Source organism: Canariomyces notabilis (genome assembly GCF_033297395.1).
Source record: "Canariomyces notabilis strain CBS 508.74 unplaced genomic scaffold N656scaffold_28, whole genome shotgun sequence".
NCBI lineage: Eukaryota > Fungi > Ascomycota > Sordariomycetes > Sordariales > Chaetomiaceae > Canariomyces > Canariomyces notabilis.
Window position 1 is genome coordinate 377411 of NW_027041850.1, and position 22170 is coordinate 399580.

General features: G+C 54.5%; 9 protein-coding genes across 9 annotated transcripts; 5 read left to right on the forward strand and 4 right to left on the reverse strand.

Annotated features, from left to right (window-relative positions):
- Positions 1 to 2: 2 nt before the first annotated feature.
- Positions 3 to 838, forward strand: N656DRAFT_370767 (uncharacterized protein). The gene is made up of 3 exons (XM_064809413.1): positions 3 to 341; positions 392 to 605; positions 669 to 838. Exons 1-3 carry the CDS (start codon positions 268 to 270, stop codon positions 741 to 743), a joined length of 363 nt encoding a protein of 120 aa, XP_064666584.1. The 5' UTR covers positions 3 to 267; the 3' UTR covers positions 744 to 838.
- A 2492-nt stretch (positions 839 to 3330) lies between these two features.
- N656DRAFT_681125 (ankyrin) lies at positions 3331 to 3651 on the forward strand (the record flags this gene model as incomplete). The annotated part of the gene is made up of 1 exon (XM_064810553.1): positions 3331 to 3651. A coding segment is annotated over one exon (321 nt), but the record flags the coding sequence as incomplete, so codon positions are not given.
- A 2513-nt stretch (positions 3652 to 6164) lies between these two features.
- Positions 6165 to 8200, forward strand: N656DRAFT_783686 (FAD/NAD(P)-binding domain-containing protein). The gene is made up of 4 exons (XM_064816006.1): positions 6165 to 6763; positions 6847 to 7132; positions 7204 to 7533; positions 7662 to 8200. The coding sequence occupies exons 1-4, from the start codon at positions 6389 to 6391 to the stop codon at positions 7937 to 7939; spliced, it is 1269 nt and encodes a 422-aa protein (XP_064666586.1). The 5' UTR covers positions 6165 to 6388; the 3' UTR covers positions 7940 to 8200.
- N656DRAFT_370327 (uncharacterized protein) lies at positions 8170 to 10010 on the reverse strand. Its single transcript, XM_064809411.1, has 4 exons — positions 9485 to 10010; positions 9161 to 9420; positions 8800 to 9099; positions 8170 to 8700 (listed from the first exon to the last, which is right to left on the reverse strand). The coding sequence occupies exons 1-4, from the start codon at positions 9696 to 9698 to the stop codon at positions 8407 to 8409; spliced, it is 1068 nt and encodes a 355-aa protein (XP_064666587.1). The 5' UTR covers positions 9699 to 10010; the 3' UTR covers positions 8170 to 8406.
- A 985-nt stretch (positions 10011 to 10995) lies between these two features.
- Positions 10996 to 13571, forward strand: N656DRAFT_783688 (allantoate permease). The gene is made up of 6 exons (XM_064816007.1): positions 10996 to 11660; positions 11725 to 11833; positions 11905 to 12452; positions 12529 to 12722; positions 12779 to 12890; positions 12952 to 13571. The coding sequence occupies exons 1-6, from the start codon at positions 11412 to 11414 to the stop codon at positions 13273 to 13275; spliced, it is 1536 nt and encodes a 511-aa protein (XP_064666588.1). The 5' UTR covers positions 10996 to 11411; the 3' UTR covers positions 13276 to 13571.
- A 1473-nt stretch (positions 13572 to 15044) lies between these two features.
- Positions 15045 to 16768, reverse strand: N656DRAFT_783689 (uncharacterized protein). Its single transcript, XM_064816008.1, has one exon. The coding sequence runs from the start codon at positions 16349 to 16351 to the stop codon at positions 15215 to 15217; it is 1137 nt and encodes a 378-aa protein (XP_064666589.1). The 5' UTR covers positions 16352 to 16768; the 3' UTR covers positions 15045 to 15214.
- A 349-nt stretch (positions 16769 to 17117) lies between these two features.
- N656DRAFT_717068 (FAD-binding domain-containing protein) lies at positions 17118 to 19149 on the reverse strand (the record flags this gene model as incomplete). The annotated part of the gene is made up of 3 exons (XM_064812179.1): positions 17118 to 18097; positions 18159 to 18553; positions 18611 to 19149. The coding sequence occupies 3 exons, from the start codon at positions 19147 to 19149 to the stop codon at positions 17118 to 17120; spliced, it is 1914 nt and encodes a 637-aa protein (XP_064666590.1).
- Positions 19150 to 19676: 527 nt separating this feature from the next.
- Positions 19677 to 20918, reverse strand: N656DRAFT_783691 (uncharacterized protein). Its single transcript, XM_064816009.1, has one exon. It carries the CDS (start codon positions 20594 to 20596, stop codon positions 19841 to 19843), a length of 756 nt encoding a protein of 251 aa, XP_064666591.1. The 5' UTR covers positions 20597 to 20918; the 3' UTR covers positions 19677 to 19840.
- A 646-nt stretch (positions 20919 to 21564) lies between these two features.
- Positions 21565 to 22170, forward strand: N656DRAFT_370830 (uncharacterized protein). Its single transcript, XM_064809414.1, has 3 exons — positions 21565 to 21798; positions 21881 to 22074; positions 22140 to 22170. Exons 1-2 carry the CDS (start codon positions 21605 to 21607, stop codon positions 21996 to 21998), a joined length of 312 nt encoding a protein of 103 aa, XP_064666592.1. The 5' UTR covers positions 21565 to 21604; the 3' UTR covers positions 21999 to 22074; positions 22140 to 22170.

The following is a 22170-nucleotide window of genomic DNA, read 5'->3' on the forward strand; positions in this document are numbered from 1 at the left end:
GTTGGTGACCTGCTGTATCCGTGGCACTGGCCGGCAACTGCGTCTCGCTTAGGCAGGTAACGTTAGGGAACTCACTCAGCAGTCAGCACCTAGCTCAGCTCGGCCGTCCATGCGTTCACCCGTCCATTCAATTCATCCATCCACATCTCATCAATCATGCGCCCGAAGGAACTCGCGCGGTGAACCTGAACCAAGCCAAACCCCAGAATCCAGTCATCGCCACTCATCACGACGCAGCAGTGTCCTCGGGAGGCACAAGAGACTTCGATGGCACAACCTGCGGCTTCATCGGACTCCTTGGGCTTAAATGTCTTCAAGGAAACAGAAAAAACACACGTCGAGCATGTCCCCCCACCTATATCCTGCACTTAATAAGCTAACATTCTGTCAGTGTGGTCTCTGTTCACGGCCTGTACGGCTCCAGAGAGGGTACCTGGATAGTTAACGGCTCATCCTGGTTAGAAAAGTGTATCTTTGACAGAGTCTGGGCGCGCATTGTGCAGTATGGATACAGCTCGGGACATGAATCTACAGTCTTCACCTATGAAGGCATCAGAGACGAGGCGACCAAGCTCCTGGTGAGCCTTGTCGAGCTGCGAAACGGGGTATGCCTCATGTCCCGCGACACTAAAGTGACATGACGGTTCAACGGCTAACGTCAAGCCTAGCCTAAGAGTGAGGTGCCAATCGTCTTTATTACCCATGACATCGGGGGGATTATTGTGAAGGAGGTAGGTGAATAAGGATTTCCATGCCAGAAAGAGCATGGACGCTTGTATTAACAACCCGAATTTGAATTAGGCTCTCCGACAAGCAAAACATGACCCGGAACGGTTCACAAGAATAGATTCCTCGACACGTGGCCTGGTTAGTAGCGTCCACCGGAGACTCCGATGGCCATGTGGTGCTGACTATGATTTGATGCTCTCCTTGAGATATTCTTTGGTTGTCCTCATCGATCTGTCACTCCACGGGAGCTGGAGAAGAGCATTGTCAGGTTAATGGCGACTGGACCCCATCATCAGCGGCCTTCTACAATCATAGACAAAGCGACAGGGCTTGCCCGTGCTATTCGCAAGATCAATGATGACTTCTTTCACAGCAAGAGCCTCGCCCAGACTGTCGTCGCAAATGTCTTTTCAGAAAACCAGGATCAAGAACAACAGGCAAATCCTCCCCACCCCCATGAATGTCGACATACCGTATGCTGACTATCAGCTCTAGGTTTTCGATAGGTTTATGGCGACGCTTGATATTCCCATGGAATCAAGGATGGCATCTAACCTGCCACACGCGGAGCTTCCCTCGCTAGGTAGTCTTGGGACCTTCTACAACAATAGGCTTGAAACGGTTCTCAAGAATGCCTTTGCTGGTAAGATTGCGGCGTTATTCAGGCTTGTCAGCCCAGCTCGCTAATTGCCTTGCCTGGTACTGTCGGCAGATCAGCGCTTGAACCCGGAATTCCTGGAGGCCGTTGAGAAAAGAGAAATCAAACACAAGGCCCCCCCTTCTCTCGCGGTGACTATCACCCCCTGTCTACAACCAGTCTTCTCTTGGATCGACAACCATCCCGAATTCCTCCAATGGCTCAAGGGACCGAGAACAGGCATATTGCACGTACACGGCCGAACCAACGTTTCCGAATGCTCACAATATCTATTCCGCGTCCTGGAAGGGATGATAACTCGTCCTTGGGTCGCAAGCCGATCCGTATACTACTTTAGGTTCAGTACCCATGACGTTCGCAAAAACTGTCTCAGCAAGATGGCCACAGCGTTTTTGAATGATCTCCTCCAGTGGCGTACTCAGATGACACCGCTTATGGCCCTTGGTGTGCGACCTCCCCCGTTTGCTGAGAGCTGGACGGACAAGGATGCATGGGCAACCTTTAACGATTTGCGAATCAGGACCGGGATCGGCTGGGAGCAAATATTTGTTGTTGACGGACTGGACGAATGCGATGAGTCACGGAACATATTCCTATCGGATATCCTGAAGGAGATGAACCGCTCCGAACAAAAGCTCAAGATAATCATCACGACTACATCGAACTCATCGGCTGGTCCGGATATCAAAAGTATTCTGGAGGGGTGTCCCACGATTGACCTCGATCAGGCAAATGAGGTTTCATCTAGCCCGACACAATTCATAGAGGACCCGGCAGCATATGCCCGGTCACTCAAGGGATTTGGAGTTGGGGTTCTTGGCCTAGTTCGGCACGCATTTGTTTCGGAAATCCTGGAGTGGGCGCTCTATTCTTTCAGGCCTCTGCGCAGCAGGGAGTTAGCCACTGCTCTTTCTTGCCGAGCCTCACCCCAAAACCGCACCAGCTTCCCTCAAGTCGCGGCCGTTGGAGATACAAGCCTGCTATCTGACATTCAAGAATGTTTCGGTCCATTGCTGGTCTTCAAGAACGACGAGCTACACTTTGAAAGCCCTGACGCCCGGGAATATCTTGCTAAGATCTTGAAGACCGTCTACAAGATCCCAGCTACTCGTTGTCACCGTGACATCGCCCGATCGTGTCTTCACTATCTCGAGACCAAGGAGGTTCAGGAGCGGTTAGGTCGACTTATGAACCGTGAGAGTATCTCCCCACTTGAGGACTGTATCGATGGAGCCGACGACTTCCTCTCCTACGCAATTCGCTTCTATCCAGCGCACGGGGACCGAGCTACTACCGGCAATCACCCATCCCAAGCCAAGAACGACCAAGAGCTTCATGTCCCCTCCATTGTTAAACAGCTTTATGTCAAATATCCCACCGCAGCTTATTGGCCGGCGGTGGCACCCTCATCCGATCCTGATCCACCATTCTTGTCGGCTTGGCTCGCAGCATATAGCGTCGAGGAGCAGAAAGACGCACCCACCTCCACCTCGCTGCTTACAGCAGTACAGCTTGGCCAGCCACGCCTCGTTCGGACCCTGCTGGGCACGGCGACCTTGGGTTGGAAATTGTATGACCTTCAAGCCTTGCTAGAAACAGCCGCTCGATCTGGAGAAGTGTCGGTTCTCTCGGACCTGATGCACCACATCATGTCTCAGCATCCCAGTTTCGAATGGCCTCCTGCATTCTTATGTCGGATAACTTGGCTCGGATTGACGGACCTTGTGAAGTTGGCTCTTGAGGCTGGTGCTGCTGCGGACTCAATGTACGGGGTTACAGGACCTTACTACAATTGGAGACCCCTTGACTTTGCAGTTGCCAGAAGCCACACCGAACTGGTCGAGTTACTTCTACGACACACTGACTTGGAGCCTGAGCATATCCTACGGAAAAGTCACCTTCTTAATACCGCCTCAAGACAAGGAGACCCCGATATTGTCGCCCTTCTCATCCAACATGGAGCAGAGGTAGACTTCCAAGAGAATGAAGATGGTATTCCGCTTCGTTCTGCGGCAGTGGCAGGCCATTATGCGGTGGTTAGACAGTTGATTGCCGCCGGCGCAGACAAAAGCGTTGTGGACACTGAGATGGTTGGGGCTGTGGAAGTCGCATCAGGGGGGCACATCAAGTGTCTTGCGGCACTCTTGGACTATGGGGTTGACGCCAATGTCTCGAACAATACAGGAAATGCTCTGGGGTGGGCTTCGCTGAACGGCCACCTGGAAACTTGTCGTCTCCTCCTCGACCGTGGCGCTGATATCAACAACCTGGATGATTGTTGCCCAGTTATTGTGCATGCTGTGCAAAGCGGCTGTTCTACAAACGAGAAGCTTCAACTCATCGAGTTTCTTCTGGAGCGCGGGGTAGACATCAACAAGCAAAAGGACGGGGACACCGCGCTGATGGCCGCGGTTCGTCATGATAAGTTGGAAATTGCCCGGTATCTGGTCGAAAGGAAGGCCGACGTCAACAGAGAGAAGAACGACGGGAGCCATGTCACTGCAACTTACTATGCGGCAGAAAGAGGCTCCGCAGAGATGATGAGGTTACTCACCGGCGCAGGGGCAGCTGTGAACTACGCGGAGAACGTTCGCGGATGGTCGCCACTCCACGCCGCCATCGCATACCCAGATGTTGTCAGAGTTCTTCTTGAGAACGACGCTGATATCGAGGCCGATTCCAAAGATGGGAAACCGCTGTATTGGGCTGCCTGGCGCGCTCACAGCAGCAGCGTTGCCGCGCTTCTCGGATACAAGCCTAATCTAGAGGCCAGGTTCACGTCACCTGATGGGAACTGGGAAGACGACGGGTTTACACCGCTTAGGGCTGCCGTTCACCGCAAAGCCTTCGAGGTGGCCAAGCTTCTTTTGGAAGCCGGGGCGGACATCAATACCCAGAAAGAGTCAGACAAGACTGGAGTGCTCCATGAAGCCATGAACCAGAATCATGAAGACATGGTTGCTCTTCTGCTCGAGTACAATGTCAATCTCGACATACGAGACCATAAAGGACGCGCTGCGCTGGACTACATTGGCCGAACCACGCCAGTTTCGCTTGTGAGGCGACTCGTCAACCGCGGAATGAGCATCGAAGTTCGGGACAACTACAAGTTTACCCCCTTGTGCACGGCGATACTCAACAACAATGCGCCGGTTGTGGAATACCTGGTCAGCAAGGGCGCCGACCTGGCGGTGCCTGTCCCGGGGTACGGGAGCCCCCTTCACATCGCCTGCCAAGAGGCCGATCTAGGTCTGGTCAAGTTCCTGCTCCAAAGCGGCGCCGACGTCGATTTCCTCGACCCGGAGAAGCCCGGCACGCCGCTGCAAACGGCATGCTATTACCTTGGCGACGAACCTGAAAGCGAGGACCGCGCAGCAATCGTCACGCATCTCGTCAAGGAAGCCAAGGCCGGCCTGAACATTGTCGCAGGCCTGTTTGGTACGGCGCTGAACGTGGCCTGCTTGCGATGCCGGCCTAGCACAGTCCGGTTTCTGCTTGACAACGGCGCAGCGACTGACAATGCTGACGAAACTGGGCGACAGGCCGTGCACTTCGCCGCCATGCAGACGCCGGAGCATATCAACATTCTGCTTGAGGCGGGCGCGGATTTTAGCGTCAAGGACAAGATGGGCAGAACTGCCCTGCACTACGCGGCCACGTCCGGAAGCATCGAGATGATTGAGAAGCTTTTGCCCTTAGTCAAGGTCGGGCTGGAGGACAAGGACAATGACGGCTGGACGCCGCTCCTCTGGGCAGCGCGACCCCCCTACGGCCGTATGGGAAAGCCCAAGGACTCCCACCTGGATATCGTCAAGAAGCTTCTCGATCTGGGCGCTGATCCGTCCGTTGTCGGCGAAGGCATGGGACGCACGTGGACTCCACTTGAGGTGGCGGTTTACCACGAGGCCAGCGACGAGATCAAGGAGCTCCTTACGCCGAAGCCGCAAACTGATCCGAAGGAAAGGGTGACGAAAAAGGGGGAGAAGAGAGAGGGGTGTTACTGTGATGCCTGTTTACTGGTAAGAAATACCGATCCCCGCCTATTTCCCCGCACTGTTGGTCCATTCGTCGCTCTCTTCTCGTCCAATATATAGCGCTGACGATGATGCACTGAACTGCACAGTATGTATGGGGCGAATATTATGACTGTCAGGATTGCAACGACTTCGACCTCTGCTTCAAGTGTTACAAGTCGAAGAACACAATCCATGTTGGACATACCTTTGTGGAAAAGGGCTTTGAGACAATTGTGGGCCTGGAGGAGGACGGCGCCTCCGAGTCGAACTCAGTTGATGGGGAGGGTGATGGTGAGAATGAGAAGGGTGGTGCTGATCGTCCGGAGTCTTCGGATAGCGATGACGATTCTTCTTGGTAGATTGGATGTATGGCTAACAAGGATAGGTCTTGTGCGAGGCCAAATAGTAATACCTACGCAGTGAAGAAGGGGTGTTGATTTCGGAGATATATCTACAAATATGATGGATGGACCAAGACAATGTATACGGGCAGTACAGTACTGGGTCCAAGTGACCACCAAAGGCTGCGAGCTGTAAGGAGCGCCGCCCTGATTGCAACGCTGTAGCTGCCAGTTGATTCAACTGCAAACAACGAGGGAATCCCAGGGTTAGGGGCAACGTGAAGCCCCGCAATCAGGCCAGCAATCGCTCCACTTGGTGTAAGTCTGCTTGAACTGCAGTGCTGTGATAACGTTAACGCAGGTACTCCGTACCACCCAGTTACCGTATGTAGTAGTCCTTAGGGTCGCTCGCTGCATCATTTAATGGACGCTTGCCCTGCCCAAACCCCTGGAGTAGTATTGCCCCTGCTGAATTCCGATGATTGCAACCCAATTCATTCACGCCATCGGATGATCGGATCTGACCACGACTGGCAATTGCAAATTCAAGGACTGCTTTTTCTTTCGAGACAGGTGCGCGCTTAACCACCTCGAAAACCGATGCAACAGCGAGGAAAATGGCAGACGGCGGCCCCCAGCAAACCATGAAGCCAGTCCTCATTGCGGGCGCCGGCGTCAGCGGGCTGCTTCTCGCCCAGTACCTGCGGAAGACGGGGGTTCCGTTCCAAATTTTCGAGCGGGACGGTGATTTGACGACGCGTGGTCTTGGCTGGGGGTTGACGCTGCACTGGTCGCTCCCGGCGCTGCAATCACTCCTGCCCCAGGACCTGTTCCTGCGGCTTCCCGAGACGTACGTTGACAAGACTGCCGTGGAACAGGGGCAAAGCTCGCTGTTTCCCTTCTTTGACCTCAGCACGGGCGAGCTCAAGGCCTCGACGCCCCCGGCCAAGCAGTCGGAGCGCATCAGAGTCGCCCGGGACCGGCTCAGACGTCTGCTGGCGACTGGGCTTGACATTCAGGCACGTCATGATTTATGGTTTGCAGAAATTCATGGTCTGTCTGTGGTCGCCGATGCTGACTCTGGTCCTTTTGCATTGTCCAGTGGCGTAAGGCAGTCAGAAGCTTTGATACTGCCGAAGATGGATCTGTTACAGTCCGGTTTGATGACGGTTCTTCTGCGGAAGGGAGTCTGCTGGCGGCTTGTGACGGCGGCAGCTCCCGCATCCGAACCGCCCTATTCCCCGACAAACCAAAGTACCAAGTCCCCGTCCGCCTGATAGGCATCAAGGTTGATTACACCCCGAAGGAGATAGAACCTCTGCGGGCGTTAGACCCCTACTTCTTCCAGGGAGCAGCTTCCGAGAACGACTCGTTCCTCTACTTCAGCGGTAAGTTTTGCACTTGGCCCTCCGCAAGCTCGCTGGGTTCTGACAAGAATGTGAAAGCTGACGTTACGCAGTGCTCGACGCCCCTGGCAACACTAACAACGCGGGGTTGGAAGGCAGCAACAGCAGATACACCTGCCAGATTGTCGTATCATGGCCGGTCCGCGACGGCTTTTTCAACCAGGCGTCACCCATCGCCTTTCCGGACACGAGCAAAGGCGGCATCGATCTGATCAAGAAATTCGCCGAGACCTGGGCCGAACCGTTCCGATCATTGGTGCACAGCATTCCCGACGGCGCCGAGGCCAAGTTTCTCGAGCTGTCAGACTGGCCGCCACCAACGGATTTGCGAAGTACAGGGCACGTTGCCCTGATTGGTGATGCGTTTCACCCTATGGTAATGTGTAAGCAACCAAACCATTCCGCCAATCGAGCCATTCCTTCTAGGTGCTCTTGATTGCACATTGGCAAATGGGCTGGGGGTGAAAGCGTGCTGAGAGTTTTTATTTGTCCTGACTGATTAATGCCCCAGATCGAGGCGAGGGCGCCAATCACGCCATTGTCGACGTTTTCGATTTTGTGTCCCATGTCCTGTTCCGACTGCTCTCCAGGGACTCCCCTGTTAAGGGTGATCTACGGGCCGCGCTGGACCGATACGAGGACCGGGTGGTAGCGCGAACCCGTCCAGCCGTCTTAGCATCGCGCCAGGCGTGCATCGATGCCCACCAGTGGAGCAGAATCAACGAGAAGAGCCCGCTCCTGAGCAGGCGGGCTATGAACATCGAGTTTGATGAGAGTTCCATGAGCTAAAGGAGGTAACCTTGCGAGATGAAAAAGGGTTAGAGAAGCGAGATATGGGACGGAGGGAGAGCGCCCGGAGTGGGGATTTGTCCTTGGCGCGGTCGAGGGAGACACCAAGGTGCTTTGTAAATGTTAGACCACACTCAATACCCATCATCCCTTCGTCAGTTCAGGATGGGCGCCCAGCATTGAGCACTGGTTGATAGATCGTTAACACAGTTAGATCCGTCAGTCATTCAATGACGATGCATAAGTTACAAGCCAAAGACAAGAGATTCGTCCCGTGGTATCAATAGTGGGTACTTTTCAGCAACCGGTCCCAAAAATAAAGCAAACAAGCCACCCATCTAAGACAGTAGATCCACTACCCCTTGCGCCGCCTTTCGTCTCGATTATTTGAGCCTGTCCCGCGTGATGGTACTGCATGAGGTGGTGCAGCAGTCCTTGCGGCCCTTCCTCTGAGACGATTCCAGTCCCTAGTCTACCTGGACGCTGTAGCTGACCGACTTCACGATGGAGTTGTCCGGGCTGCTCTTGAGGATATTCTCTTCGCTGTTGCTGCTTTGGCCGTGGGCAGTGGCAAATGTGCCCTTGCGCGGGCTGGATACGCTGCTGAGCTTGTACCCCTCGCCACCGGATTTCCCGAACCGGCGCGCCCCGCCGTTCGATGCTGCTCCGTATTGTTGTCCGCTGCCAGAGTATTTGGACGTGTATTCCTTCGCCTTGCGAAGAAAGATCGGTGCTAGGAATGGGAGTGAGGATACCATGTTCTGGAACGCGGAGTTAGTCGCTGTACAAGGCTAGTATGTGGAGTCAAGCTAGGAGGTGGATCGAAAGGTAGGGGAGGGACTCAGGGGAAGGAGGCATACCCCGACGTTGAACTCGATCACGCCCCACAAAACAAGCATGGTGGAGTTCCCGTCGCCGTACTGGATCCTGTCGATCTGGAGATAGCGGAAGATGGAGCACAACGTCGTGAACAGCCCGAGCAGGAAGATGACGATCAGACCGACTTTCTTGCCGGTGTTTACTTTGAGCTTGAGCAGAACGGGGATAGGGATGACGGCTACCACGACGTCTGAGACGATGGTGACAATGGCGTACGCCGTGAAGGAGGGGCCAGGTGCCAGACAGGTCCCGGGCGTTAATGGTTCCCACGATTTGTGTACCTGTTTGGATCCATGTGAGTGACAGGTAACTAACATATCTCGAGGAGTTGTCGTGACTTACTGGGTTGCATGCAAGGATCAGAGTCAACGAGCAGCCCAGGTGCCCGGCCAGGATGGCGACCATTGCAATCCAAACCACCCTCCTGGACACGGCGTGGCTAGTTCCCTTGAAGAGGCGCAGATAGCTGATGAGCAGGGCAGCCTTGAAAAAGCTGATGCCCATCTGGTATATCGGCCGGCCGCCGTAGTTGACGCGCGTGAATGGGATAAGGTTTTCGGGTGGGCGGAGGGCCAATGGAAGTCCTAGCCCATATTTCGTCTCTGCGTGGGAATAAAGGTCAGAAATAGGCACTCCGTTTCCACCTCTTGAGGGCCACAAACGTACGGAGTATGCAGAGAATCGAGTACAGTAAGGCAAACACTGCCGACAGTGTCGCCATCCAGTCGTCGGCGGCCAGGCCGTGGTTGCGGTGCCTGATCCACAGGCGCGCGCCCACAATGACACTTGAGAAGACGGACAAGGTGACGCAGATGGCAATGATAGTCCTCCATTCGGACTGAGCGTCCACCTCAGGGGTTGCGTTCTCGACCCAGGTCATGGTGACCGAGTTGTGCCGGGCACCGGCTTTGGACCGGATCTGGACGGGGGGGAAACAATGGAAGTGAGAGGCAAGCGACTTGACTCTGAACACGTCAACGTAGGGAGAAAGTGATTGGTAAAAGAGAGATATCTGTCCACGCTGTATGTAGGGAACAGCGAAAGATGGAGAGATCGGGAGGTTCTCGCGGGGGAAGATCAACACATTGCGGGGCAAGATCGAGGTGGCCGATCCATTATGTTTATTATTCTCGAGGCGTTAGTAGTTACTCTTGTTGATCCCTGGAACCGTTGTCAACGGCCGGCATCTTCCAGGGGAAAGGGAAAAAAGAAAATGAGAGCATCGAGCCTCATCCCTCGCTTCAATGTCGCACCTCAACCAGGGATGAGTGAGTGTGGTGACACGTCAAGCCCTTCAAAGCCCGAGGGGAGCACGGGAACGGCCTGATCTAAAAGTAGCCGATCATGGTACAGTACATACATTTTCTACCGAGGAGAATTCCCTTATTCACACGTCATGCGGTGTAAAAGTTGTGTACTTGCATTCGCATTTTAGGGGCTTATTGACCACTGGCATTGCTTGCTTGAACCGACTTGGCTTCTCCCAGAAAGGCGCCACCAGCTTCTTACTGGACTGCACTTGCCCTGTGTCGGCTGCTGCATTGGCTGATTCCTCCTGCAGGCCATCGAGTGACTCGAGTCTTGTCGCTCGTCTCGCCTGCCACCTCATGTCCCGAAAGCCCTTGCAGGGAAGGAACTTTTTTCTCGGGTTGCAACCTCGAGTCTTGGTGGTTACAGGTAAGGTAAGGTGTACGACGGGTGAAGTGATGTACACAGTAGGTAGAACCGTAGATGGTTCCAACTTTCATGTTCAGGGTTCTGAGAACCCCGGTCGAAAGCGGGAATTTCTCGCATGATATCAGCTTGGTACCGAGTGATGCTCCGTCCCTGGTTCCTTGCAATGTAAAAGTTTGGGTGCTGTGCCGTCTCTGTGCCGAAGATGGGTGGGTTCAAGACCGGAACGGGGACCGTTTCCAGGTTCCGGACACCAAGTGAGTTAAACGTTACTAAGCTAGCGCCAACGAATTGTCGCGAATTCTTAACCAATTCAGCCAATGTATCTCGTGTATGTACTAGATGGTGGGGGGTGAAACTGCACGAAATGATGAAAGCCCTTGTAGGTATGGTCTCCCGAGGTATGCTGCCTCAGCAAGGTTGCAGCGTTTGTCCAATTTGTCTCTTTTATCGAATCAGTTGCATCGATGGTGTCTTGCGAGCCCTCGTCCCCGTCTTGGCCGCGATTGTACTGGGCCGTTGCTGCCCGTGAGAATGGCCGGTGCATCTCGGCGAGTTAGTGTCTCATCACCTTTATCATCACCTCTCCCTTTTAGCTCTCTTGGTTCGCCCTTTTTTCACTCTGGATCCCATTGGCTCAGAGTTCATTTATTTTGCGAGGTTGATCCCGTCATCTGAGGTGTTTTTATGGTTTTTTGTTTCGGTACTGCATCTCAGTGGCACCTTACCATTCCGACGATCCTTCCAATCGGTGGTTTCTGATTTGCCCTGTGGTGCCTGCATCTTCTCACCTTGCCGCCCACTTGCGCTGAGTATTCCCGCTGGCCTGTCCTCCAGTTGTTCCTCACCATCTCACCTTATCCTGTCCCTTCCTTGACGCTGTTGCGCAATCCTTGAGTCGACAGTTGGCCGGGAAAAAATGTCGGCCTCGGATAGAGAAAGCGCAAAAGGGCGCGAAGTCGACGAGAATGTGACCGACGTTGCAGGTGCCAGTGCTTCGTCGGGCGGGATGGACGCCGCCTGGACTTACCTCGAGAACCACCGGGATGCTGACGCGAAAACGGCGACAATCGATCTCGCCGCCCTCCGGCGCAAGATCGATTTCCGCATCGTGCCACTGATGTTTCTGTGCTACACACTGCAATTTCTGGACAAAGTCATTCTCAATGTATGTCTCCCCAAGACCTGCCTTTACCATTGCTGCAGCGGCTAACATTTGTACCCGCACCAAGTACGCTGCTGTGATGGGCATCCGGACCGACTTAAACCTTCAAAACAACGACTTTTCCAATGTTGCCACTTTTCTGTTCGTTGGCCTGTTGTGCTTTGAGATTCCCAACAGTAAGAAATCCCGGCCCATTTGCATGTCATAAACACTGATTTGAGCTTTGTGGCTGACACTCGCTTTCCAGTCTACTTCCTTCAGGCTGTTCCCGCCGCCAAATGGCTGGGTCTGAACGTCATTCTCTGGGGCACCGCTACTGCTTGTGGTGCCGCCGCGTACAACTACCAGACTCTCCTGGTTTCTCGCGTCTTTCTCGGAGTCTTTGAAGCTACCATCGCCCCTTCTCTGATGCTTATCAGCAGCCAGTGGTATACCAAGTCTGAGCAGGCACCCCGCTTCTCCTTTTGGTATCTCGGCCTCGGTCTCGGTCAGATCGTGGGAGGCGCCGTCTCGTATGGCTTCCAGCACATGGGTCCCAACGCCCAGCTTGCCGGCTGGCGGACCATGTTCGTTACCCTCGGTGTATTGACGGTTGTTGCCGGGGCGGCAGTCATCTTGTTCCTTCCCGACACTCCTATGAAGGCTCGCTGGCTCTCGGATAACGAGAAGGTTGCGCTCCTGAAACACGTCAGTGTCAACAAGACCGGCATCGAGAACCGCAAGTTCCGTGCCAGCGAGATTGTTGAGGCCTTGATGGACCCTCAGCTCTACCTTTTGCTGCTATCTGTTATACTGGTATGCGGCCAACACCAACGCCACCGAATCCGGTTTGCTCCTACATTCAACATTGGCTGACACCATTCCCTTCTAGCTCTCGGTTTCAAGTGGCGTCGTCACGAGCTACTCCGCAACCCTAATCGGCAATCTCGGATACAAGCCCAAAGAAGCTGCCTTGATGAATATGCCGTCCGGCGCAGTTAGCATCTTTTTTACTCTGTTTGTCGGAATTGGTATCCGTCGGCAGTCCCACCGTTGGGCGTGGATCATTGCTTGCATCATCCCTGCGTATGTATTCGGTCGAAATCCATTACCCTACGCTCAGGTGCTAACCCGCGGTGAAGCATTATTGGTGGTGCCCTTATGTCGTTCCTTCCAACCACCAACCGCAGCGGCATCTTGGCGGGTATTTACCTGGTCAACGCCGTCGTGGCCCCTCTTGCTGTCTTCTACAACGTGGGTTCATTCCTATCAACTTCAACTTTCACTTTCGGGCGGCACTAACACAGCGGCTCAGTGGACGGTAGCCAACGTGGGCGGTGCTACAAAGCGTGCCTTCGCTGCCGCAATTATTAGCGGTTCCTTCTCCCTCGGCAATATCATCGGCCCCCAGACCTTCCAGGCCCGAGACGCACCGGAGTACCGTCCGGCCAAGCTCGCTGTCATGGGCACGCAGGCAGGCTGCGCTTTCACCACGTTCCTCCTATTTCTTTACTACGTGTGGCAGAACAAGAGGCGCAACAACACCTCGGATGTTGAGACAGAAGATGCTGCCCTGTCCCCCGAGGCATGGGCTCGCATGACGGACAAGGAGAACAAGCGGTTCCGCTACACGTACTAACCAATTATATTAGATGATCATGTATCCAAAAAACATGGTTGAAACGTGGTGGCTGTTTCTATAGAACGTCTTGGATAGATAATCATGCAGCGGTAATCCGCCGCAGTTCGTGACAAGCTCTTCAGTGATCTCTGAGATGCATCTTGCTTGAAACTACATTCCTGGGATACACCTGGAATCGTGAAACACCGGCCGGGACGGATTGGAAGCCGGGACGGTTCAGCGGGTTCAGCGTCAGGGGACCGGTCTCTCGGTTCCCGTTCTAGAAACCTCCTTTGTTGGTACTGCATCACACACACAATGTACCATCCCTCTGGGTCCTTACTCAACTTGGGAAATCCCGAGGTAGATGATATTCTGAAAATGGCGCGCGTTGGCTTTAACAGCAGGGGTTTCCGTGCGTATATGACCCCGGTCCTGGTCTCGAAAGCTAGAATCGTCAAAGTCCCTGAGCCGGATCGTGACGTTGGTGTAAAACGTCGCGCAATCGAATCATTTTCTTTCTTTTTCTCCCTCAGCCTTCCCGCGCGCCACTTACCAGGGACTGTAACCTTGTAATTTCACTACCCATGGGACAGTTTTTACCCCCACCAATATCGCGCATCTGAGATGAGATCCATGATCCCGGCTGGATTTTGCATGTGAATGGGACGGTGCCAGGACCGGAAGCGCTTCCGACCACGACATATCGGTACGCTAACGTTAGTGTACGCTAGTGTCGTGGATTCATAAAGGGCACTTTGCTTGGCATGTAGGGCGAAAGGGCGATTACGACGGTGGCTTGCTACTAGCTTCTTGGTGGAGAGATTTGGCACGGCTTAGGCGGCCCGACAGTCCAACACAGGGAGGTGAGGGTCGTGGTCTGTCGCTGAGTTAAGTTGTTGTTTCAGCCGTTATAAACTACGGTACTGTACTACACGTACTGTGCTAATCTTTGCGATTTGTTTCACTCAGCAGAATGCGACGAGTTCATGTCCAACCCTGCGGGCAGTGTGTCGTCAGGAGTCGTCGAAGACGTTGTTTCACTCGCGAACATGAGGGCGAGATTGAATGTTACGTAATATGCTTTCTCAAAATAGGTGTATATAGCGTATCTTACCTCGGTTCGGGGCGCTGGTGGAGGATACAGCCCGAGTGAAGGCCTCTTGTCAGTCGCAACTCGCAAGCTTGGAAACCGAATAGCACCTCACACAAAAGTATGTACACTGCAGTTGACTTCCATGATTACCCACCTACAAGTTGCTCGGGTGCATAGGTTACGTTTCAGGTATGACAATTGACCATACCTCGGCCTGGATTGTATAACCCAGTTTACATGTATGATGTAGGTGAGTGGACGCTTCGTACTATGAATTATGATATGTCACAATTCAGGACATAGTCCATTTATCTTGGCATATCTCATCCGGACACCTCTCTGGACTTTCAAGGACTCGAAATGTCGTGCTAGCTGACAGCTCAGTGTATAAGTCAAAAAGACTTCTTACCCTCACATGCAGTGCTCACAGAAATATACTAGTATCATAAGTATCTAGGTAAGGTAGTCCGGGTCACCTTGTCAAATTGAACTTGGTAGCATTAGCATCATGCCGTGCGATTGAGGCAGCATAGAATGATAGAACCCAGTGTATGATGGTACAGGCCGGGACTTAGCACACAGTCGAATTATTGCCTGTGTTGGATTTTACGATCTGACTAGAAACTGAACATGGTGTCCTATTAGAGACTCTCGTGTTAATGAGAATGCGGTTTCATGTGCAAATCCTATAGTGCCATACACTAGATATATTGATCCGAAGCCCCTGAGTCAGGGGCTTTGTTTACATTGTTGGATGCTCCTCTCCGTACATCACCCCTAAGCCACCAGACGAATATGAACGGGAAACACAGACAGTTTCCTGTCATTACCTACTAGGCTACTGAGATATCTTGGAACAGATTAATTCCGGGCAATCTTCCCAGCATCCTCAGCATCTACACCCCTAAACTCAAAATACCACTTGAACTCAACATCATCAATCAGCTCCTGCGCGAGACGCTTCTCATAGGAAATGGCAAACTCCGGCCCCTCATCCGAAACCGGATCATTGCTCCGGGGCGGGTATATAATAATAACACCCTCCGTAACTCGATCCAGCAGGTGCCGGTACGTCTCCGGCCTCGCAAACCCAAAATCAGCCGCCACAATGTTTGCATCGCGGTGGTCCGTCTGCAGGACCGACATGGGCGGGTACGAGTCGACGCGGATGTTGAGGCTGGTCTTGTCGCGCACGGCCGCGACCATGTCGAGCGTCTTGTCCAGATCCTCTTGCGTGACGCTGTTGGTCAGCCGGCGGATGTACGCGGCGAGCTTGGAGAGTGGCGCGGAGTGAGCGACCTCGTCGACGGTCAACTGCGGTACTCCCGCCAACCCGGTAGCGACGCTGCTTGATGTGGCCGCGAACATGACGTTGTGCTGGATGCGTCGGGGTACGGAGGGACTGTGCATGCGCCGTCGCATGTCGACGGCCTCGGCCCAGAAGAGGTGCGATGAGGGGTCTGGGTTGAAGATGGGCGCACGTAGTCGGGTCAGGGTACGCCAGATGTATGCTGAGAATGCGTCGTAGCTTGAGATCCACGACCCGTCTGACGGCGTGGCCAACCGCTTCAGCTCGGCGGCCTTGCTTTTGGGCAGGTGGAAGAGCAGCGACTGGCCTACCTGGTGGTCGGGATGCCGCTCGGGTGGTGGAGGGCCGTCCACCTGGTTCTCGTGGGGCACCTGCTTTCTGGTAAACCATGAGAGGTCCAGGCAGGCCGGGTCCCAGACGGGGAAAGGGGTCTTGTGGACGGCGGCGTAGCAATTCTCTGCCAACTGGTGGGTAAAGCCGGACCAGCCCATGACGTCGTTGGCGTAGTGGTGATGGTGCATGTTGAAGACGAGACCGCCGCGGACAAAGTTGGCCTTGAAGGCGGACACGACGGGCCTGTTATCGGGATGCGCCTCGGCCTTCTCGCCGTATGTCATGGGCGGCACACTCCACGTATCGAGATCGCCCAGCGTCACGGCGCTGTAGTTGGTCCGTTCGATGTCTTCCATGGACGGGTACTTGTCGCTGTCCTCGGGTGCGTCGAGCCACTGCACAATGAAGCGCACCGTGCTGTCCTTTTTCTTGACAAACGAGTGCCCGCCCTCAGGATCTCTCTCGATAGTGCCCACATAATGGCGTGCCTGACTGAGTGTCCTCTCGAGGCCGTCCTTCAAGATGGACGCAGCCTTCTGCTTCTCCGCGTCATCAAGCCGGAAAAAAAGGGCGTAGTTGTTGTAGGTGCAAGCTGTCAAGTAATCAAGGGTCGACACCTTGAACCGCTCCTCGTCTGGGTCGTTTTCCCAGCCTAGGGGCCGGAGATGGTACACGTCCTGGCGCGGCATGGCTGCTTCTGAGTCCGTTGCTGCTGTGTATCGGATTCCGGACGGACTTGAGAGCATCTACGGCGTTGCCGCACTTGAAGAGTTTTGATGTTTGGAGGTGGAGCTTACGACACCTGTAATACTAACGTTACATTGAATCAATGCTTGCGGATCACGCCCAGATCCCGAGTCGGCAAGTGATGAGCATCCGTAAGCGGTGAGCTGGGTGTACATGGCCGGGGCTCTTCGGGCTCGATTTACCCTGGCTGATGGACTCCAATGGTCGCATGAGCTTCAAGTTCTTACTCCTTGGGCCATAAATGATGCCATAACCATGAATCCATCCAGAGCAGCCAGGCCATACCCAAGTTTTAACTCAGCACTAGCGCTCCTCTTACGTACCGGTATACCCCATCTAAATCTCCAGGTACTACATACTACCTCCCGCGCCTATCTAACCCGCCTTCCTACATAGCGGCCCATTCTGCGTCGGCAACCCATCCGCCGTCACCACCTCCCACTCCTCGCTGCCGACCGTATTCGGCGCCCAGAACAACTGCCAGGGGTCCACCGCCCTTTTCACTTTCAAAAGACGTTCGTAATGATGTCCCCAGAAACTCCTCTGCCAGTCAGGCTCCAAAACATCAGCCTCGTTAAAGTACGTCCCACTCTCCGGCGTCAGGGCCACGAGCTCATTAATACGTGCCCTTAGACGGAGGTGCTCAGCACGAAACTGCTCCGCAGGCAGCACATCCACCGGCTCCTGCTTGAACGTCACACAGTGTATCACCATGTCCCTCATCGCCGGGTTGACCGCCGAGGTCGTGTTGCCGGGGTACCCCGCCACAACCCCTGAGGGGCCGTACGCGCGCGTCGTCACGCGGTAGCCCATCTCGGCATTCCGCCGGTTGACCGCCGCCACGGCATCCAGCCGCGTGGTGTTCGCCCATAATCCCCGCGGAAGCAGGCGGGAGATGAAGAGACGATCCGCGGCCGCGCCGGGGAACGAGATGGGCGTCACGCCGATGCCGCGCTGCGCATAGGGAAGGAAGGCGTGGTTGGGGTTGCGCACGTTGACGCCCGCCTCGCGCAGGGCGTTGAACAAAGGGGTGTAGAACGCGCGGAATTTGTCAGAGGGGTAGTTGGGCAGCGTGATGGTGCCCACGAACACGTACGTGTCGTTGCCCTGCGGGGTGACGTCGCCGAAGCCGAAGCCGCCCGCGTCGACGATCTCCTTGGCAAAGAGCAGGTACGCGCGGTAGGCTTTCCAGAAGGTTTCAGTGTCCACGTGGACCGGCGCCGCGGCTGGGTACCCCCGGCTGCTGGGGATCGTCACCTGGCCAGGTCCGGTGGTGAAGTAGAACGTCAGACCGCCGATGTTGGTCCGTTCTGGCCAGGCTTTGACGACCATGGAGGTGACGATGCCGAACGTGCCTGATGACGGCCATTTATGTCAGCAATGACCTTGACGAAGGATGAAAGGGTGCTGGCTCACCTCCGCCACCACCCCTGAGTGCAAAGAAGAGATCCCGATTCTGGTTCAAGTCTGCTGTAACGAACCTGCCGTCGGCCGTAACCACATTCAACGACAAGACCTGGTCGGCCCCGAGGCCACGCAAGGAGGTCAAGGGCCCGTGACCGCCGCCCAGCACCCAGCCACCGCCATTACCGACTGTTACCTCAAGCGAGAGCACAACTGTGATATTGCCTTGGTCTGCCATGGCGTTCTGCGCCTCCCAGGCCTCTATCCCTGCGCTCATTCTCGCAGCGGGCCCCTTGTACTCGTCCATGCTGTATTCCGGGAGGAACTCGATGCCCTTGAGAAAGTGAGTCCATACACTTAGCGCCCCGCGGCCGCTTGACTTGGCAATGAAATCGTGTCCTGTGTTTCTGTGGGTTCATTGTCAATGCCGGCCAGCAGGTGTGATTTGACGCAAGATATCCTACTTAATGACCAGTCTCAGATTCTGGTTGCGAGCAAAGTTCACAGCCGCCTGGACGTCCCTGACGGAGCTCGCATTCACGACATAAACGGGGAAGCCGCCCTGTGTACAGGTCCTGCCGGTCGTATTGTGCAACTGCAGGCACGTAGCTCCCTCACCCCATGTTGTCAGCGCGTTGAGCGGATCGTCCATGAAGAAGCGGGACGTCGTGGCTGGGCCGAGGAGGTAGCTGCAGGTAGTGCTGTTGTACTCAGGCCGGTCCGGATAGCATGCTGCACCGACGGGATACGGCTTCAGCAGACTGCCACCCACGGTCGTGTTGAGTCGGGCCCATAGTTCCTCGCTAGGCCAGTCTGCGTCTTCGGGCTGAATTTTGCATCTTGGTCCCTGGTATGCGGACGGGGCCGACGAGAGATTCCCAAAGGAAATAGCTGAGAAGTCTCCAATTTCTTGCTCCGTCAATTGCGTAGCTTCGTATTGGAAGTTGAGGGCTCCCACGCCGAGGACAGGAGAGAGGAAAATCAGGGGCTGAGAGATCCGCATCGCGAAGTAGGCTCCTGCATCAAAAGAGAAGAAACCCAATGCAAAAGCATGTCAATTCCTGCATTTGATAGCGTTGACATGGCGCAGCTTGCCCATGTTATAACATAAGGCTGTTCAAGATGGGGTGTTAATACCTGCGTATGGTATCAATCCGGGGTATGCAACCCAATATTGCGACCCGAACCAGCTTCCCTACTGTCGGGAGTGGAGTTGTTCGGCATTCTACAACCCCGATTGGGTGCACCGGAGCTTCGAAGGGCTCGGGGAGTAAATCAGACTGCCCAACGGGGGTTGAGTTGGCATCAGCAGAAAATGGACCGTGAATTCTGCCGCCAGCTCAGCCGCCGAGAGAGCCATCGTTGCCGTCACCGTGCTGACACAGGTTCTTTATCCTTATTAGCCCACGCTCCTCCTGCGTGCTGACAGCACAGTAAGGTCCGAAGTTGAGTGCGAGGTGATCCACATATCGTCCTAGGTTGAGTGGCCGCAAACCTAGGGACGGATCTGAGCAGACATATGTAACAGATGCCTCATCATTGAGTAGTGCCAGAATGGAAACTTCATGATACATCCAGTAACTATAACTTCAAGATTAAACTGACTGTTGGGCTGGCCCTACTGACCTGACCGCCTGTTGCCCACTGGGTGAGTCCTATGCGACCTCCGTGTTACCTCGCCGTCCCTTGTCAGGTTAGCGGCAATGGTTGCAAGGGTGAAAACAACCAGTGAGACAGGCAACAATCGCCACGACTATGATTATCGGAATACCGGCCACCAGAAAGTAGAACAGACCGGGGTTGAAGCTTCTTCCACCCCAAGCGTTGTCCCGCGGCTCCCGCTCGGGATCCGACCCGGGAACCCATCTCGTGATCCTGTCACCCTCGATCGCCGGCGGCTGGGGGCTCAGCGTCGGGAGGTCGGTGGGCTGCCACGATATGTGCCAGGCCGGGACTTTGGCCACGCTCAGCGCCCACGTCGAGGGGAACATATCGCCAGTGGAGCTGGTGCTTTGGAGGAAGGCCTGTTCACACGAGGGTGATGAGTCGTCGGGATAGTTTTCGTATGGCATTGAGTAGCCCGGCGCGCAGCAGTAGGCCGTCGAGACGTGAGTCGGCGTCGCCGTCGTCGCCGTGCCAGACAGCGCCGACATCGATCCTAGCCACCATGCCGGCCATCCATCTGGACATACTGCCGGACTGAAACTGAACTGGCTACCAGCCGGGGCAAGACAGGCCGTGTAGCGCGCATCAGACGTGTCGGGAAGAAGGAAGGTTTCGGATTCTGTGGTTCCAAAGCCGCTGTAGTGGCTCACGGTTGTCGTCAGGAGTGACTCAGGGGCGCAGTTGATGGGCTGAGGGAAGGGAGTTGTGAAGGCGACGATGGGTAAGGTCGCGGTCGGCGAAGCGGTAAAGGATGTTGTGAAACTTGCGGTGGTTGAGAGAGCCATTTTAGTGCTGCTTTTCAGTTGTACGAAACACTGGCCACAATGTTGAACCTTGTCAGGAAGCCTGAGGAAGGCGCAGGAGCAGGAGGACCGCCTGCGATTGCCTTTCCGTGATTTGAACTTCGTAGGCGCTCTTGCCAAACTAACGAGGATTTCCAACCCGCTTGCCTTTTCCAACGACTTCCAGGTTAGGTACTTGAAGAGAAATGTCAAGAAACCCAGACAGCGGCATGCGCCCTGCAATTTGCACAAGAGATCCGGGGTAAATGCCCGGTTACCCAAGTCATGGGATTCTTGATTACGAATGTGGTCGGAGAGCGGGTGGTTGGCACCCAGCAATACAGCGCATGACTCAGCGAGATTTGAAGACGTCAAGGCAACCAACATGTTGGGGTTACACACATAGTTGTGAAGCTGTTGGAGAATCTCGTATTCAGCGCAGGTACGTTCCAGGGTGAAAGCCTATGGTGGCGTTGGCGCCGGGCAATATACATCATGATTCTGGGGTGATTTGAAGACGGCAAAAAGCGACAAACATGTTGTGGTTACACACATAGGTAGACGTGAAGCAATTTGGGAACTCTTCGTATTCATCATATGAACGCGCGTAGGTACCTACTGTAAGGAGAAAACGAAACCATCCGGAGAATGTCGTCGGGAGCTGCGCCATGGATTATACCGAGGCACAGTCAAGATCACGTATCCACCATGTCCAGTAAACCAGGTGAAAGATACTGTTGGCCAGACGAAGCAATTGGGAACCTAGGTACGTTCGATTGTGAGTGGAGGGATTCTGTCTCACAGAATGATGAAGGGGCCATACATAGGGGCTCGAGTAATATCCCTTAAAGTGGAAGATGCTGGTAGTCGAAGAAAATGTCAACCCAAGTGGACTCAGGGACTCTGCTTTGCAGAATCATCAAGGGGCATTCATAAGAGCTCACGTTAAATATAATGTAATGCAGAACACGCTGTCGCACCCGCCGGGTTTGGCGCCCCTCCTGATCGGGTATGGTGCTACGTCAGATCCGCGTGCTCGCACGGCCCGGCTGCGCCCGCAACATAAATACAAGCCGCTCATCTCCAACGTCGCTTTCTTGTACTCTCGACTTCTTCCTTCATCCCTCTCTCTTTTCCTTCACTCGGCCCCTACCTCCTAAAAATGCGCTTATCACCAATGCCTTTCTAATCGCTCAATCGCCAAGGTAGCCACATTTCCCTACCTACCACCTCTTACCTTCCCCTCTTTCCAGCTCCTCGGAGCCTCGTACATCGCCTCTCGCGTAGTATTTACGCTGTTCGGCACTGTTTCCCTGGAGCTCTTCTTTGCGTTCCGGCTTATTCTCACTACTTCACTCGACTCATTCTACAATTTCAACTCGAGTCTGAGCTTCATCTACGCTAAGCAATCGAGATCCGCCTACTCTCTACCATCCAGGATGCCTCTCTTTGTCCGTGGCGGCCGACTTCGCGTCTGCCTGGTAGGTCCCCTGTAAGAGCGGTCTGCAATGCATGCTGATTCTGACCAGTTACAAAAATGCCGTAGATCTCGACTGCGTCCGATACTGAGACATTGA

Bases quoted from the DNA above. Each gene is read 5' to 3' on its own strand.
- N656DRAFT_783688 (XM_064816007.1), top strand. From the start codon at position 11,412: ATGTCGGCCTCGGATAGAGAAAGCGCAAAAGGGCGCGAAGTCGACGAG. The intron at 12,453-12,528 runs GTATGCGGCCAA...ATTCCCTTCTAG, and splicing joins TGCTGCTATCTGTTATACTG to CTCTCGGTTTCAAGTGGCGT. The intron at 12,891-12,951 runs GTGGGTTCATTC...ACAGCGGCTCAG, and splicing joins CTCTTGCTGTCTTCTACAAC to TGGACGGTAGCCAACGTGGG.
- N656DRAFT_783691 (XM_064816009.1), bottom strand. From the start codon at position 20,596: ATGGCTCTCTCAACCACCGCAAGTTTCACAACATCCTTTACCGCTTCG.
- N656DRAFT_370830 (XM_064809414.1), top strand. From the start codon at position 21,605: ATGGTGCTACGTCAGATCCGCGTGCTCGCACGGCCCGGCTGCGCCCGC. The intron at 21,799-21,880 runs GTAGCCACATTT...CCTCTCGCGTAG, and splicing joins CTAATCGCTCAATCGCCAAG to TATTTACGCTGTTCGGCACT.
- N656DRAFT_783686 (XM_064816006.1), top strand. From the start codon at position 6,389: ATGAAGCCAGTCCTCATTGCGGGCGCCGGCGTCAGCGGGCTGCTTCTC. The intron at 6,764-6,846 runs GCACGTCATGAT...TGCATTGTCCAG, and splicing joins CGACTGGGCTTGACATTCAG to TGGCGTAAGGCAGTCAGAAG. The intron at 7,534-7,661 runs GTAAGCAACCAA...TTAATGCCCCAG, and splicing joins GTTTCACCCTATGGTAATGT to ATCGAGGCGAGGGCGCCAAT.
- N656DRAFT_370327 (XM_064809411.1), bottom strand. From the start codon at position 9,698: ATGACCTGGGTCGAGAACGCAACCCCTGAGGTGGACGCTCAGTCCGAA. The intron at 9,421-9,484 runs GTACGTTTGTGG...ATTCCCACGCAG, and splicing joins CTCGATTCTCTGCATACTCC to AGACGAAATATGGGCTAGGA. The intron at 9,100-9,160 runs GTAAGTCACGAC...GGATCCAAACAG, and splicing joins TGATCCTTGCATGCAACCCA to GTACACAAATCGTGGGAACC.
- N656DRAFT_783689 (XM_064816008.1), bottom strand. From the start codon at position 16,351: ATGGAAGACATCGAACGGACCAACTACAGCGCCGTGACGCTGGGCGAT.
- N656DRAFT_370767 (XM_064809413.1), top strand. From the start codon at position 268: ATGGCACAACCTGCGGCTTCATCGGACTCCTTGGGCTTAAATGTCTTC. The intron at 342-391 runs GCATGTCCCCCC...ACATTCTGTCAG, and splicing joins ACAGAAAAAACACACGTCGA to TGTGGTCTCTGTTCACGGCC. The intron at 606-668 runs GTATGCCTCATG...CGTCAAGCCTAG, and splicing joins TTGTCGAGCTGCGAAACGGG to CCTAAGAGTGAGGTGCCAAT.